The sequence below is a fragment of the Gopherus evgoodei genome, chromosome 6 (assembly GCF_007399415.2).
Source record: "Gopherus evgoodei ecotype Sinaloan lineage chromosome 6, rGopEvg1_v1.p, whole genome shotgun sequence".
Lineage (NCBI taxonomy): Eukaryota > Metazoa > Chordata > Testudines > Testudinidae > Gopherus > Gopherus evgoodei.
The window spans coordinates 10,571,679-10,588,698 of NC_044327.1; the positions used below are offsets into that span (position 1 = coordinate 10,571,679).

Here is a 17,020-nt window from a genome sequence, read left to right on the forward strand (position 1 = left end):
TCAGATCTGAAGGGTCAGACTATGAATACCACCGGGGGTGGGGGGGAGAGGAGGAAGGGGTTTGACATACCTCAAGCAATACTGCTGAGAGCCCTGCTTTTGAAGACTGCCCCTGAGCATCAGGGAAAGAACACTTGGGAAGATTTTCCTAGTCTAACCCAAAGTCGATGACCCTTTAGGGATGCTTCAGAATCAACGGGATGGGATTTTGGAGATGGTTGAGGTGTTCCTCAAATGGGGGAGGTGGGGAGAAATGAAAAGGAGTTTTGAGGAACTGGTGGGCTGGCCAAGTGGAGCTAGCCACTAAATGATTTCAGAGCCTAAGTCCCTCTTTCAAAAGGGATATAGACAGCTGGGGCCATATTTTCAATGGTAACCCCACTCCTCGACTAGAGGGGGATCAGCAGGGGTCCCAAGAGCAGTGGATTTCAGAACAAATAATCCTTTGAGATTACCGGGGCAGTTCTGTTTCTCAGAGCAATTGTCTCAGGCTCTCTGCAGACTCAGGCCCAAGTTTCAAGCTCTTCTTACTAACCATCAGGGCTAGAAACAATTTTTTTAATTAATACTGGAATTCAGAGGTCATCACTTGATTCCAGGAGTTGGAGCCTCAGGCTGCCTCTGCCTTAATGTGTCCCTGCTTCCAAGTCCCAGTGCAGGCAGGGGTGTTCAGGAGTGAGTCTTTGTGGCCATGCATGCACCTGACCTGCCCACATCCGTGGTGGCTGATTTCTCAGGGTAGCCAGAGAGAGCTGCTCTTTATTTGCCTGCAGTGCTGCCCGGTGACAGATTCTGCCTACAGGATCTGATTTATACAAGACACCCAAGAGCTGTCATGTATCTGCATGCGGTTTCTGATTCTGCAACATACCCAACCATATGCTCCTCTTCTCTAAAATCAGAATCAGTCCTACTGCCACACTCTTCAAATTTCCAGTCACTGAGACAAACGAAGATGGTGGCGGATGCTGCCGCAGACCTTCCTGGCTCTGTGCTACAAACAGCACAGCCCCTACTTGCTTTCTGCAGGTTCATGAAGCAGAAAGACCAAGAGATCTTTCAGATTCTTCCCCAGAGGGCTGCAGTAAGGGCAAGGCACTAGGACGATGTTGTCTCTAACACACAGTAACCTGGGCAGCAAAGCCAGCGCATTCCCCTTAACACGTGATCAGAGCCAAATTCTGCTTGCTGACTAGGCAGAAGTGGGAAGCTGGTGGGAGCCTGTTTTGTGTCTGTCTCATGTGAACTTCTTGTGCCTAAGGTGATATATGCATCCCCCCTCCCCCCCCCAAACAGCCTAATGAGGGACGATCCCCAGCCTGATTTCCGCCTTCTCGAAGACAGTAACAATTGGCTGTGGGTCTGCACCAGGCAGACTGAGCCCAGACCCACTCCCCACTCAGCTGTTCTGGCACTTGTATATTATACACTTTTTAAAATGTCAAAATCAGCCTAGGAGCCTCGGGCCATGGTCCTGGACCCCTTGGGGATTAGATTTTCTTGAAACAAAATGTTTTGATTGACCCCAAACAAGTTTCCCCATCCCCCCCAAAAAAAATTTGTTTCACAGGAAATGAAGTGTCAAAATGTTGGTATTTGCCATGGTTTAAAAAAAAAAAATCAAAAAAGAGACGGTTCAAAGAAGAGCAACCAAAATGAGTCTTGAGTATCTACTAGGAGAGATGGAAGGAACTAGTTTGTTTAACCTAAAAACTACCTGAAAAGGCAGCAAGGTACTGGCACACTCCTAAAAGTGGATCAATACAGAAGAAACTATTCTTAGGGGTGTGACAGACCCAGACCAGTGGGGTACAGGAGTCTGGTAGAGGGCAAATATGCTGGTCACTGGAAGAGTAGTTTTCTGTTCTCTGAGTGATCAGAGCAGGAGCTGCACGAGAATAATCAGGAACCTGCTAGAACCAATTAAGGCAGACAGGCTGATTAGAACACCTGCAGCCAATCAAGGCAGGCTAATCAGGGCACCCGGGTTTAAAGAGGAGCTCAGTTCAGTTTGCAGTGTGCGTGTGAGGAGCTGGGAGCAAGAGGCACGAGGAGCTGAGCGTGAGAGAGGGAGGCTGTGCTGCTAGAGGACTAAGGAGTACAAGTGTTACCAGACACTAGGAGGAAGGTCCTGTGGTGAGGATAAGGAAGGTGTCTGGAGGAGGCCATGGGGAAGTAGCCCAGGGAGCTGTAGCTGTAGCTGTCATGCAGCTGTTACAGGAGGCACTCTAGACAGCTGCAATCCACAGGGCCCTGGGCTGGAACCAGAAGTAGAAGGTGGGCCTGGGTTCCCCCCAAACCTCCCAACTCCTGATCAGACACAGGAGGGGTTGACCCAGACTGTGGGTTACATCAGAGGGGAAGATCACTGAGGTGAGCAAATCTGCCAATAAGCACAGGACCCACCAAGATAGAGGAGGAACTTTGTCATAGGGGACACTGGAGCTAAACTAAGGAGCAAGGTGCTGAAGTTAAAAGGATAAAGGGAGGTAGCAGAAGTAACTGATGTTAAGGTCAGTCTGCCAGTGACATGAAGTGTCGAATAAGGTAGCTTGCTATGGCACAATCACTAGACATCTTGAACCTGGAAGCAGGGGTTTTAATTAGGCAATCTGTGAAGGTTCCTTTTCATTTCTGAAAGCTCTGACTCATGGATCTGCTGTCAATCGGCTTTGAATCCAGGTCTCCAGTGGAAGAGACTGACTGTTTAACTCGCTAGCCCCATAGCCATCAGGCCTGGTGGATTAGACCAGAAATAACAGACACCCACCTATTCTGGAAGCGAAGCTGCTTCCCTGAATATGTGCATCCCATCCCCACTGTGTCTGTGGGAAGTTCCTTTTACTAGCGGATTGATTTAAAGTGACTGCTTGTCCTGACAGCCACTATTTCCTGGCAAACGTTGGCCTCTGGCTCAGTTGATTTCATCACATAACCAGCACTCCTTATGCCCCCTCTAACACTGTAGGAATTTGCTTAAAAGCAGAAGTTGAGTTTATTCAGACCGGGCTGCAGTGCAACATTAGTGGCAATGGTGCTATTTATCACGAGTTAATTGCAGCGCTGGGGAAAGGCAATTCTTGGAGTTCACAAGTGTATGTGTGTGTGGGGGTAGCATTAGAAGTGTTTTTCAGCAATAGATAATGAGCGAGATTCAAAATGTCCCATCGGTGACATACTCCTTGAGTGCCCCCAAAGCCCCACGCACAGTGCAGGAAGAATGGAAAATGCCAGGCAGTAATAGTGTACAGTATCCTTTGAGCTCATGACAAGACCTAATGCTCCTAAGGGTGGGAAATCTCAGCAGCAGTGGCTGGTCATAAAGACCCCCCCAGACTCTTGGGATTTGTTTGCTAAGGAAGTTTCCTGACCCACCGGTCACTTCCTTTCTCCATATTTGCTAGGTGTCAGTATGTGGTGAACTGAAGAAAATCCACCCACTCATTTTAATTTCAGGAACTGAAGGGAAATACTAGGTAGTGATGTTTAAAACTAACCCCCCCCACCTGGGTTTTGTTCCTGTTATTCCCTTTGACCTGAGCCATTAGCTAAATACGGGGTGTCATGGGTTGTTCCAGTTAGGGGGACAAACTGGTGATAGAGCCAGGTATTGCCTTTGATGCAATCGTGTTTCTTTACAAAGATTATACATAAAGACCTGTTTGCCTGAATACAGCAGGAATCAAATAGCAGGAGACAGTTTCCTTGCTTGCTGTTCCAAGCCTCTCTTTCCAGCTAGCACTCTGCCTAAAAAGCTTTCTCTCAGAACCACATTAGCAGCCTTTTCTTGCTGTCTTCTTGCTCCTTCTGCGGTGCTGTCTTTCTCTCTTCTACTTCTCCCCTCCCGCACACATCCTCACCCACAAACAATGCTCAGCAAACCCCTCAGCCCACATAGTTCTAATTCCTGGGTAGACTAGCATATGCCTTTGTTTTAGGCGGGAGCTGCTGTCTCTTACAAATATCTTAAATGAGGGGTAGCAGCCACACCCAGCAGGTTAAATGAGGTATGATCCAACCCACAACATTATACTATTATTAATTATCTCTGCTGCGGTAGCATCTAGGCCCCAGACATGGATTGGGACCCAATGTGCAAGGCCCTGTACACACACAGAACAAAAATAATGTCTTCTCAAATCCAACAAGCCGATTATGCCAGTTCAGAGAACCACAAGGGACTAGAATCAGATCCTTAGCGCCACTGACTTCAATAGAGCTATGAAAGTTTGTACCAGCTGAGGATCTGGCCCAGGGACTTTAACTGGATAAGAAGCACATAATGAGAAAATGGATCATGTCAGCCCAATGAGAAGGTCCATTATTTACAAGCTCCATCCAACTCTAACTCATTCCCAGGTGCAGTCTCCAACCAGCTCCAGCTGCAGTTGCTTCCAGATGGCCAGCCTGCTTTTGAACTGCATGCAGAATGGCCTGCCTGCTTTTGAACCACATCCAGACGCCATTGCTCGCAAAGCTCTAGACACCGCTTGTTTGAATCAAGCACACACATTATTCCTGATCCCATTTTAAGCAGGACTTGCCCTCTCTGCTCTGGGTTCCATTTCCACAGGCTGCTGAGACATACAATCTTTCCATCTACTTCGATCACTTTAGATCAGGTCCCAACAATTTTAATTCCTCTGGGATTTGAGAGTTTTTTCCCCTCTCCTGAAGTAGAGAGCCACATTGAAAAAGGAAAGTTAGCGGTAGACTGGCTTGCCAGAAGTTGAGATGGCAGCTACCCGCACTATGATCAGTTCTGTCCACTGCTATCAGCTAATATTGAGCTGAAATGAGAAGCTAAAGAGAGATCTATGGTACAAAGCAATGCTCATGATACTTTATTTGAAATGAAAAACTTTGCTTGCGTTTTTTTTTTTTTTAAAGACAGGCCATAACAACAAACCTCTTGCTGAGTTCTCTCTCTACCATTCCCCTTCCCAGCCCTTCAGTCAGTTTGTCTGCTTTCATCCCAAACTCGCCTGTAGCAGCTCTATATTTTGCTCTGTCTGAGTACACCCACATCGGTGCCAGCACTTAAATACCATTAGCAGGAACATTTGGGGGAGGAATAATGACATGCTTTTAGCCCCCATTGAAATGCTTTGGACGCAGTGCAGTTTTTGGGAGATGGAAGCAAACTGAAAAAAAATTAAAAGGAAATGAGAAGTGTCTCTCCTACGGAGTGGAGTAGTTAGCGTGGACTAACTCCATACGTCTAATTCAGATACTGAAATAATCTATTAGCAGAAGGTTTAGGCCTAACAGATTCTGATGGAAAATTATAAAAAATGTCTAACTGTTCTCATTAAATATTTAAAAAAAAAACAAACCACTCAATGCAACACATTTTTTGTTTGCATTTTAAAATTCCCCATGTACTGTTTGGAACCCAAACATTGAAGCATCATGCACATAAGAGAAGTGCAATAAGCCAAGAGAAACTGACTAGGATCCAGTTTGCAGTGTTGTTATAGTTATGTTGGTCCCAGGATATGAAAGAGACAAGGTGGGTGAGGTAATATCTTTTACTGGAACAACTTCTGTCGGTGAAAGAGACAAGCTTTTGAGCTCTACAGAGCTTTTCTTCAGGTGTGGGTAGAGTAATCAGAGTGTCACAGCTCAATAAAAGGTGGAACAATTTGTCAAGCATAAGGAATTAACACATGTTGCAAGAAACCATTCAAAATCAAGTAGGAAATTAACACATCTGCAGTCATAGGACAAAGGAGAGTTAGGGCAGGTCTACACTAGAAATGCACATAGGCACAGCTGCACCAATGCAGTTGAATCCCTGTAGTGCATCTGATGAAGACTCTCTAAGCTGATGGGAGAGAGCTCTCCTGTCAGCTTAATAACACCACATCCGTGAGAGGCGGTAGCTATGTCGGTGGGAGAAGTTCTCTTGCCGACACAGCCCTGTCTACATAGGGGAGCAGGGTTAGGGTCATAACTATGCTACTCTAGAGTGTGGGATTTTTCACACCGCTGAATGACTTAGTTATACTGTAGTAAGTCAGCATTGGCCTGCTAAACCCAGGGTTGAAAGTTCAATCCTTGAGGGGGCCATTTAGGGATCAGGGCAAAAATCTGTCTGTGGGTTGGTCCTGCTTTGAGCAGGGGGTTGGACTAGATGACCTCCTGAGGTCCCTTCCCACCCTAATCTTCTATGATTCTAAGTCCCAGGCTCATCATTTAAAGGTGTTGTGCAGGTTTCCTTTGAGGACATGGACTGAGAGGTCAGATATAAAGTGATCACTCTGTGAAAAGTGTTCATCCATAGGTGATTGGATGTTTTTGTCTTTTACAATTTTATTATGCAAGTTCATTTGAAAGCGTAGTGATTGTCTGATTTCATCCACATAATTGTTGTTGGGGCATTTCATGCACTGGATGAGGGACACCATGTTTGTGATAGGCATGTGTAGGACCCATGATTCTTGAAGGGTGTGTTGTAGGGGTTACTGATCATCATAGCAGTAGAGATATGGCTTTAGGTTTTGAATCTGTTGTTCTGGCACGGTCTGGTGCCACTTCCAGTTGGTGTATCCTGCTCTTTGCGGAGTTTGCTTCTGACAAGGAGCTTGGCAAGTTTGGGGGCCGGGGGTTGGAAGGCCAGAAGATGGAAGACAGGAAAGATTTCTTTCAGGATGTGGTCCCCATCAAGTATGGGTTGTAATGGTTTGATGATACCATGCATGGGTCTGAGTGTGGGTTAGCAGATGACAACTAGGGGCGTGGGGTCAGTGCGGTGTTGTTTTTTGTTCTGTATTGAAGCAGATTCTCTCAGGGAATTAGGGTGGCTCATTCCATGATGCGATCTACTTCTCTGGTGAAGAGTCCTTATTTGGTGAAAGCGGTTTTAAGTGTGTTAAGGTGTGCATCTTGAATATTCTCCTCAGAGCATATCCTGTGGTATCTGAGGGCCTGGCTATACATAACCAAATTTCTTGGTGTGTTTGGGGTGGATGCTGAATCTGTGGAGGTAAGTGTGGTGATTCATGGTTTCCTTATATCGAGCTCTAGGACCTTGTTGAAGCTGATGGTGTTTTTCAGGAACAGGACACAGGCGTGAGAGTGTTCTAGAGAGAGTCTGATGTCTGGCTAGTGGTTGTTGAAGTTGTTGGGGGCATTCTAGGAGGGGAGTTTTGGTCATCGGTGGAGACAGCGAAAATAATCGTTGATGTATCTCAGGTATATCATTGATTTCATGCAGCATTTTTCTAGAAATTCTTCCTGTATGTGGTGCATGAAGAGGTTGGCGTATTGTCCTATGACTGCAGCAATTACCCACTTCGTTTAGAATTGTTTCTTGCAATATGTGTTAACTCCTTATGCTTAACGATCTGTTCCCCCTTGTATTTAGCTGTGATACTCTGGGTACCTTTCCCAGACCTGAAGAAGAGCTCTCTGTGGAGCTCAAAAGCTTGCCTCTCTCACCAACAAAAGTTGGTCCAATAAAATATTTCCTCACCGACCTTGTCTCTCTCTAGAGTCTAGTTTCACAGATTATACAGAAATGTAAATAAAGAGATTCATGGTGAAAACCATAAGTCCTGGAGCACCCACTGAAAAATTTAGTGGGTGCTTAGTACCCACTGGCAGCCAGCTCCTCCCTCTCTCTGCCCCCGCAATGCCTCCTGCCTGTCGGTGGCCCTGCTGATCAACTCTTCCCCCTCCCTTCCAGCGCCTCCCAGCCACTGGGATCAGCTGTTCCTTGCCATACAGGAGGTGCTGGAGGGAAGGGAGAGGAGCGGGGATGGGGCACACTCGGGAGAGAGGGCAGAACTGGGCAGGAAGAGGCAGGTCAGAGGTGGGGACTTGGGGGAAGGGGTGGAGTAGGGGCAGGGCCTGGGGTGGCACAGGAGTTGAGCACCCCGGGACTAGGAGGAAGCTGGCGCCAGTGGTGAAAACATTCTTTCCATTTGAATAATATAAAGAAACACTGGTAACACATGTACAGCCTTTGGGTTTTCTTTAACAATGATTTTAAACCTGACAGTATATTTTTAAGTGAATTATAATAGATCCCTCCTACCTGTTAAAATGTAATTTGTGTGAGTCTTTGTCTCCCCTACTCTGAGTGGTGCCTGCTCCCAATCCAGGTTTCCAACACAAGAGTGCAAATCACAGCTTCTTCCCCATTCTGTCTAAACTGCCTCCGCTGGCCTGTTATTTACTGCTCGACCAGTGAAGAAATATTTGCGGCTGTACAACCTGATGCTGTAAATCCATCACCTCTGACAGCTAAGTAGCACTGGGCCAGCTCAGGCCTTGGATGGGGCAGCTAGGTGTTGTGGGAAATGCTATCAGCGGTAGTGCAGGTAGCACGCTTGGCTCTGAATGAGTGCTGAACCCTTGCCCAATGGAGGTGCTGTCTTTCCGATGAGATTCAAAACCAGGATTGGTACCACTTGTGTGTGTTGCTGTTTTTCATGAGACATTTGTCACATCTCATTGCAAAGGTGATTACAATTCCTTGGTGGATAGAGTGAAACTTACCTTCATGTGATGACATGGAAAAATTGAATGAAAGCTATGAGATACAGATAATTACATATTTACATTGCGTTAACTGTCTCTGTAAGCAGGTGGAGAGATTCAGCAGGCAGACAGAGTGGGGGAAAATAGCAATCTTTCTAAGATTCATACCTTTTAAGGCCAAAAGGGTCCATTAATGATAATCAAGTCTGATCTCCTACATGGCACAGGCCTGGGATGCCTGCATGAAGCTCAGGACTGCTGGTTGCACATCGTCATATGTTTCAGAAGAAGACATCCAATTTTGATTTACTGACTTTGAGTGATAGAGAATCCACTACATCCTTAGGAGAGCTGTTTCAATGCTTAATCTACTCACTGTTAAAAATGTGCACCTTATTTCTAGCTTTGTTTCCAGACATTACGCTATCTTTATCCTCTAGATTAAAGAGTTATCTGCAGTTAGAATTGCCTTTCCCATTTAAGTATTTGTAGATCATCATCAAGCAATCTCTTAAACTTGTCTAGGACACATTGAATAGACTGAACTTCTTCAGTTACTCATTGTAAGGCAGGTTTTCCAGACAATGAATCATTCTTGTATCTCCTCTCCAAACCCTTTCCAATTTGTCAACATCTTTTTTCATAGATTCACAGATTTCAAAGCCAGAAGGGACCACTGTGATCCTCTGTATAATACATGCCACAAAACTCACCCAAAATAATTCCTAGATCAGACCTGTTCGAAAGACATCCCATCTTGGTTTAAAAATTTCCAGTGATGGAGAAGCCATCATAATCCTTGGTAAATTGTTCTAATGGTTAATTACCCTCCCCGACTGTTAAAAATGTACACCTTATTTCCTGTCCGAATTTCTCTAGCTTCAGTTTCCAAACATTGGATCATGCTGGAGCATAAGAGCCGCCATACTAGGTCAGATCATGGTCCATCTTGCCAAGTATCATATCTCCCATGGCGGCCTGTATCTAAGCTTCAGGGGGAGTGTAAAGAACAGGGCAATTATGGAGTGACCCACCCCTGTCTTCCACTCCGAGTTTCTGGTCGTCAGAGGTCCAGAACTGGACACAATATTCCAGCAGAGATTGCACTAGTGCCAAATACAATCTCCTACTTGAGAATCCCTTGTTTATGCCCTTTCAGTCACAGGGTTGCACTGGGAACTCATATTCAGCTGCTTGTCCACCAAATCTTTTCAGAGTCACTTGCTCCCAGCATAGAGTCCATGGTCACGTAAGTATGGTCTGCACTCTTTTTTCCTAGGTATATACATTTAGCCATATTAAAAAGCATATTGTTTGCTTGCACCCAGCTTACCAGGCAATTCAAGTTGCTCTGTATCAGAGACCTGTCCTCTTCATTATTTACCATTCCCCCAATTTTGATGTAATCTGCAAACTTTATCAGTGATTTTATGTTTTCCAGATCACAGATAAAAATGTTGGTAAATTGTAACAATGGCTAATTACTCTCACTGTTAAAAATCATGGCTTATTTCCAGTCTCAGTTTGTCCATGACTCCATATTCCATGATTTTGTCCAGGATTGATGTCAAGCTAACTGGCCTATAGTGACGTAGGTCATCCTGTTTATCCTTTTAAAATACTGGCACAACATTAATTTTCCCCTAGTATTCCCAGATATTTTAAAAAGCAGCATCAATGTTTCAGAAAGTTTGCCAGCTAATTCTTTTAAATCTCATGGGTGCCAGTTATCTGATCCTGCAGATTTAAAAATGTTTAACGTTAGGAGTTACTTTATAACAATTTGTCTAGTTATTGTTGGAATAAAAAGTATTTCATTATCCCTCTAATATGTGGCTACATCATATAGCTTCTTTCCAAATGCACAACAATCCCTCTAATATGTGGCTACATCATATAGCTTCTTTCCAAATGCACAACAACAATTATTCAACCCTTCTGCTTTTTCTGCAGAATTATTACCATATCTGTCTAGTAAAGAACCTCTGTTATTTCTAGGAATTCCTTTGTTCTTGATTTATACCCATACCTTTTTCATTGAAACCTTTAGATTCTGTTATCAATTGTTTGAATTTCATAACTGCTAATGTATAGTCATTACAATCAACTTCCCTCTTTCTCAATTTGTTATATATTGTACTTTATTTTTTATAGCTGATTTCACTTCCTTTCTTAACCAGGATGGTATTTTATGAGAATAAGACTTCTTTTAGGGTTGTAGGATTGTGTTTTATTTAGATATTTAATAAAGCTTTCTTAAATATTCCCAGTTATCATCCATTTAATTTTTTTTTCTTCTGACCAATTTTGATTGTAATTGTTTCCAGCATCAGAAAAATGGCCCTTTTAAAATGCCAAATATATATATTAATGATCAGGACTATATCCTCTTTGAACATAACAAATGTAATTAGGTCATGAGTACTTGCTCTTAGGCAACCGCTAATTGTTAGCTCAATGATCAATTCTTCTTTATCTGTCAGAATAAGGTCTAATCTAGAAATACTCCTAGTTGGATATAATAAACTTAGTGTTAGAAAATTATCATCATCTATAGTTTTCAGAAGGACGTTTAAATAGCGGCAGCTTCAAACTTCCTGCATATGTCCCCTCTACTGAACTGCCCAATAACAACATGTTTATTCTTTCTGTGCATTGCAAATAGATGTTTAAAGCGAGGCTTATCCTGCTCTCAATGTCTGTAACAAACTCCCACTGGTCTCCCACCTTGTGTCTCATCAGTGAGAACACTGATCTGTAAGCGCCCTAGGTCCTGTGCTTTGAACTGACGGTAGCTCTAAAGAAGGTAATGGTATTTGCTGCCCACCCTGTCCTGCCTAAACAGGGTGTTTCCTGTGAGACCATTCCCACTACATGAATCCTCCCACCAGGTCACAGGAATACCTGAGTAGCCTGCAGTCCTGAGCCCTGCCTCCTTATCCTCCCCTGAACACCTGTGGAAAGGGACAAAAAAATAAACTGCAATTTGTCTGCTAGTGATCAGGTAGTGCCCCTTGCCCCCATGCCACAAGCATCTGTCATAGTCTCTAGGTATACTTTACTATTACATTCCAATACAGTCATAAAGAACTCCAATAGATGCCCAAATCAACACCCTTCCACAAATACAAATAATCATGCCTTTCCCGCTCAATCTGCCTCCTCTCTGAAGGCCCAGATAAACATCTGATTCTTGAGGCATGATTGGAAAGTCTCTGACCCAAGTGTAGCAGAAAGAGAACCCGAGACATGAGGCCTTGTATCGGAGGCCCGGCATGAGGCCTGAACTAAAGTAGTGGTCAAGCCTTGCTAATATAAAGCAAAGTTAGCAAGAGACAGGCTGTGAGCAGGCTCACAGAACCTGGCAAGAACAAGGCTGGTATTGCAAAAACACACATTCCTGAGAAGTGCTGGGCACAGGACACTCACATAAACATATTCCAGAAGGGTGCTACCAGAACACCCCAATACCAAGTATGTTACCAACACTCTCCCCAAAGAGGATACAAGGATATATTGACCCCCCTCTTAGTGATAAGGTCAGGATGACAGTGTGATGGATAGAGATGTTTTGATCAAACCAATATGCACAAGGTAATGGGTAGTAACAAATCATGTCAGGGGGAAGTAACTAATCACATCAGAGGGGCAATACGTAACTTGTTTGTACTGGTGTATAAAGAAAGGTCCCAGAAGGAGTGTCTCTGGTCAGCCTAGCAGGGCAGTGGAAAGTCCTACCATTGGCTGAGGGTGTAGGGTGACCAGATGTCCCAATTTTATAGGGACAGTCCTGATTTTTGGGTCTTTTTCTTATATAGGCTCCTATTAGCTCCTACCCCCATCCCGATTTTTCATATTTGCTGTCTGGTCACCCTACTGAGGTGGTCCATTGTCATGGGCACACATGTGCTAGTGTAATGTAGACATTGATCTGGGGAGCTAGGACCGTGCTGGCTGGGCGCCTTCATTACTGAAACGGGTCTGTGGCTCTCTTAGGTGGTATGATCGAGGTCTGCCGTATCAGCGATCTGCACAGAGCTGGTGTAGTATAGAGAGAACACACATGCACACGCATCCAACATCTGACAACACCAAAGAGCAAAGTGAATTCCAGAGCTGAGAGTCCTTAAATGGAAACTTCCTGCCATCATTCTCTCCCCTACATTTAAACATGGGAGTTCTAAGCTCGAACATCCCAGCAGATCTCAAATATGGATGTGTGACGGGTGGGGGAATCTGTCTGTACAGTTTATGAATTCTGTGTGGGATTATGAACTCCCTGCATGAACTCTCTTTATGAGGCTGCAGACTCCAATTTGGATGTGGGATCTTTACCTTCTTAGTGGTCCTGTTACCTCCATGTTGGACTGAATTCCAAAGGCTGATGGCCAAGGGATAACAAGAGTGGGTTGTTGATTTGAGTGCTCAACTATTGAAATGGAATAACTCTAAACAACCGTCTGGCTCCCAGGACTCTAGGGTCACCTGTTGAGGCTGACCAGGGAGTCACCTGACAGAGGAGACAAAGGAGAGTATAAAAGGCATAATCTGTTCTATTTGCTTTCTCTTCGGCCATTTATCATGAATTAAAGATGAGAGAAGCTGCAGCAGGCCCCAGATGAGATAGGCGGGGGGAATGGGGAATGCTGCCTGCCTACCTACCAGAATACAGGCAATCCCCCAGAACTCCCAAAGGAAGGATAAGCTGGAGAAGGGAAATGTGTGTAGAGTTTATTATATTTATATGAGTCTGTGTGTTTATGTGATTAAACAAAGAGCAATAATGTGTTGGAATTCTGTGCATAGTGTCTGTGTGCAACACCTACCACATGCCTCCTGAGGGAGCTGAACTGTAATGCAGCAGGCTCAGACCTTTGGGTGGAATTCTGGGAGAGGGGGGGTTTAAGCTACTGGGATACCTTAGGGGTCAATGCTGGACCTTGGGGCCTAAGGCAGTTGGGCTGAGGGGCTCCATTTCCATGACAAGTTAAGAGACTGAGAGTTAGCACCCAAGAAATTTGCAAGAAAGAGCAAGAGAGGAACCAATACTGCAGCCTGCTGAGGCCCAGGAAAGCTTGAAACATCCAGGGCTCCAGCAGCAGGAGTCCTCACAGCAAGCTGTTTGGCAGCCGCTGGAAATGGGTGACAGGATGGATCACTTGATGATTGACTGTTCTGTTCATTCCCTCGGGGGCACCTGGCATTGATCACTGTCAGAAGACAGGATACTGGGCTAGATGGTCTTTTGGTCTGGCCCAGTATGTTTTAAGCAAGAGGGCGGCCAATGGGGGAGCTTGACAAGATCTGTGATATGAAGTTAAACAAGGAATGAAAGATGGTTTCTTAGCGCGGAAGTGCCAAACCATGCTGGGATTTATAAACCCACCCTTACACTGTGAATATGCAGAGACAAACTGGAAGGAAGACTCAAACAGTGTACAAGATATTATCACAAGTGGTGCTTCAGGGGTTTACTGTGCGTAGGAAAAACCTAGTCCCTAGAACTAGCCTTAATTGTCACTAAACCTCTTGCTGTTCTTCTTTCACAGTATGATGACAAACCCTACTGCAATCACTGCTACCTGCAGCACTTTGGACCAAGAGGTAACATCCTTGCCGACTCACTAGTTCACCCTTCACTATAATCCTGTAATTCAACAGGCTGATTTTTAAAAGCAGCCTCTAAATCTGTGCCCCCTGTTTTCCAGGCACAGTCATTTATGCATGGAACAAGAATGAATTTGCCCAAACAAACAGCATTTGTGGGAGCAAATAAGAATTAGATGGTCAGCTACCTAATTTGTCCACAGAAATCCCAAGCTGAAGTGCAAATATTTTGTGCAGGCAAGTTTAGATATTGGATTGAAGGCCCTTTGAAAATGCAGTCAATAATATTTAAGGTTAAGATTCTCTTACAGGTATTTTTAGTAAAAATCAGGGACTGGTCATAGGCAATAAACAACAATTCACCCTAGCCCACGATCTGTCCCTGACTTTGACTGAAAATACCCTGAGGGGGGAAGACAGACCAAGCTCTGCCAGGGGCCTGCAGTTGCTCCAGCCCTGATGCTGCTCCTGCGGGAGGGCCTAACTGCTGCAGCACCAGCCCAGGAGGGTAACCCAACCCCAGCCTCTGCTCCGTTGGCCCAGGGCTGGCTGCCAGTCAACTGTTTGGCAGCCCTGGGGCTGGTCACCGGTCACCTGTTCTGGCAGCTTCAGGGTTGACAGCTACTCCAGCCCTGCCCCAGAAAAAATCATGGAGGTTCCGGAAAGTCACAGAATCCATGACCTCCATGACAGAATTGTATCCTTAATAATACTTGATGTTGCATTGACATCTTCCAGTTTCATGTTGCCCTTCTGAGAGGCATATTCTTAGCAAACGTTTCTATGGCATGAAAAAAGAACGCGACAGAGGGGGCTGTTGGAAGTAGCATGACCTAAAGGAATAAGTGGAAAGTTGGATCTTAGGCGTTTCTAAGTTCTAATCTTTGCTCTTCAGCTAGAGACTCTCTCTCTGTTATATGTTTGTATGGCACTTAGGACAACGGGGCGCTGGCCTCCAGTCGCAACCATAATACACATAACAATAAATCTGGGTGGCCTTGGGGAAATCACTTCATCTCCCTGCCTCAGTTTCCCCATCTCTATAATGGGGGTAATAAACCCTCACTCACAGAGGGCCCAGTCCTGCAAACCTTACTCACCTGAGAAAACACTATTCCACTGTCAGGAGGACTCAGTCCTCAATTAGTTAATGATTGTACTGCATTTCTAACACATGGCACTTGATTTGCATCTCGCATCAGTTTTTACAGTGTCATAACTGCATTGTGCTGCTGTGTAGATACTCCTGACCTACAGCAAGAGGAGGATCAGGCAAGTGTTATATGTAATACATGCTCAGGGCATCCTTATTATTATTATTGCTGTTTTGCCCTCACTTCTATCTGCTCTGGCTGATGTTGTGGATATTCACAAAACAATGGGATGTAGCTGACACTCAAACAAAAACTCATCAAGAAACCACAGACTGGCTTGATTTGCATCCACTTGGATAGAGTCCAAAGCACCTTTCATTCTCGTGTAGCATCTGGTGAAAGATGGGAGAGAGATGAGCCTGAAGAGATGAGCTACTCATTCTACCTCAAAATGCCCGTGCCTGCTCCTGTGAGGATTCTGTCCAGCTCCAGAGGAACAGTTTATAAGACACATGGGTTTCCATTCCCACTGGTGGGTGAGGCCTTTGCTCCTATGCCAGGAAGAATTACACAAGGTGACAGTTATCTATGAAAAATGATCAGAGCTTTTCCTGTTACTTTGGCCCTGATGTCCATCCGATGAAGTACCATGACGTGTGTGCAGACTGTTTTGCATTGAAAAAAGAGGAGAATGCCTTTCAGAGGCATGGACCTGTGCACGGCCTAAGCTCCATTTCCAGCTAGCTTCAAACTCAGACCCTGATCATAACAGGACAGGTTCTGAAATCCAGCTCCAATGCAGGCATTCGTGTTCAGAGCTAAGTGAATAATGGATGTTTTGGTTCAGGTGCCAAGCCAAAAAATCCTCCCCCAAAATCCAGTTCAATTTGAAACAAAATCAGTTTCCCTCAAAATTTTCATCATATGAAAAACTCTAAAAAGGAAAGAGTTTTGAAACACCATTTGAGGTGATTTGAAACTATGATGATGGTGATGCTTATTTTTACTGTGGCGTTTCAATGGGACTGTTTTGAGGTGGTTTTCATCTTTTTTGTTTAAACTGGCCAAATGTGAAAACAAAATGCCATTGTGAAATGAAAAAAAGTCTAAACAAAATGTTCTTTTGAGAAAAAAATGTTTTCTGGGTATTTTTGGAGGAAATTATTAGGCAAAAGTTGACCCAAATTCGCAAGCAGTTTTGGAGACACCTCCTGCCACCCTCCCCGCACCCCAATTGCATTTTTTGGCAAATAAAAAATTTGCCAGAAATGTTTCTCCAAGTTCTCTCCATGCTGCCTTCATGGGCATAGTGTCTGGGCTCAACGGCGTAGCCAGGTTCTAACATCAGGGGGAGCGAACACATTAAAAAAAAGGTGCCACCTGACATATCAAATTACACCTCAACCTTGATATAACGTGACCCGATATAACATGAATTCAGATATAACGGGACAAAGCAGTGCTCTGGGGGGCTGCGCAGGCACCCGGTGGGACAGCCCCTCTCATCTCTCCTGAGGGGGCTGCTCTGCAAACTGTGGCCCCTGGAAGCAGGCAGCACACAGGACCTGGGGGTGGGCACAGTTCCCTGCACAAGAGAGACAATCGGACAGAGGTGGGCGGGATCTGTTGGGGGTTCGCATGGGGGAGAGGAGGTGAGGGGCTGCATTGGGAGACTCCCCAATGCAGCACCTAGCCACGCTGGCTCTGTGCATCATGAGGCACTCGGGAAAAGGAGGCAGCAAGAGAGAGAGGCTGAGGAGCAGTGCCCTTCCCCTCCCAGCTGGGTCTGTGAGTCCCTGATTTCACAGAGTCTCAGCGCTGCAGGTACCCAG

At 45.0% G+C, this 17,020-nt stretch overlaps 1 protein-coding gene across 1 annotated transcript in view; it reads left to right on the forward strand.

The window, feature by feature from the left end:
- Positions 1 to 17,020, forward strand: part of LOC115653972 (cysteine-rich protein 1-like) — a 58,739-nt gene that overhangs the window by 35,432 nt on the left and 6,287 nt on the right. Inside the window, exon 3 of the mRNA XM_030567842.1 lies at positions 14,037 to 14,091. Within this exon, the coding sequence (XP_030423702.1) occupies positions 14,037 to 14,091 (55 nt within the window). The remainder of the gene's footprint in view (positions 1 to 14,036; positions 14,092 to 17,020) is intronic.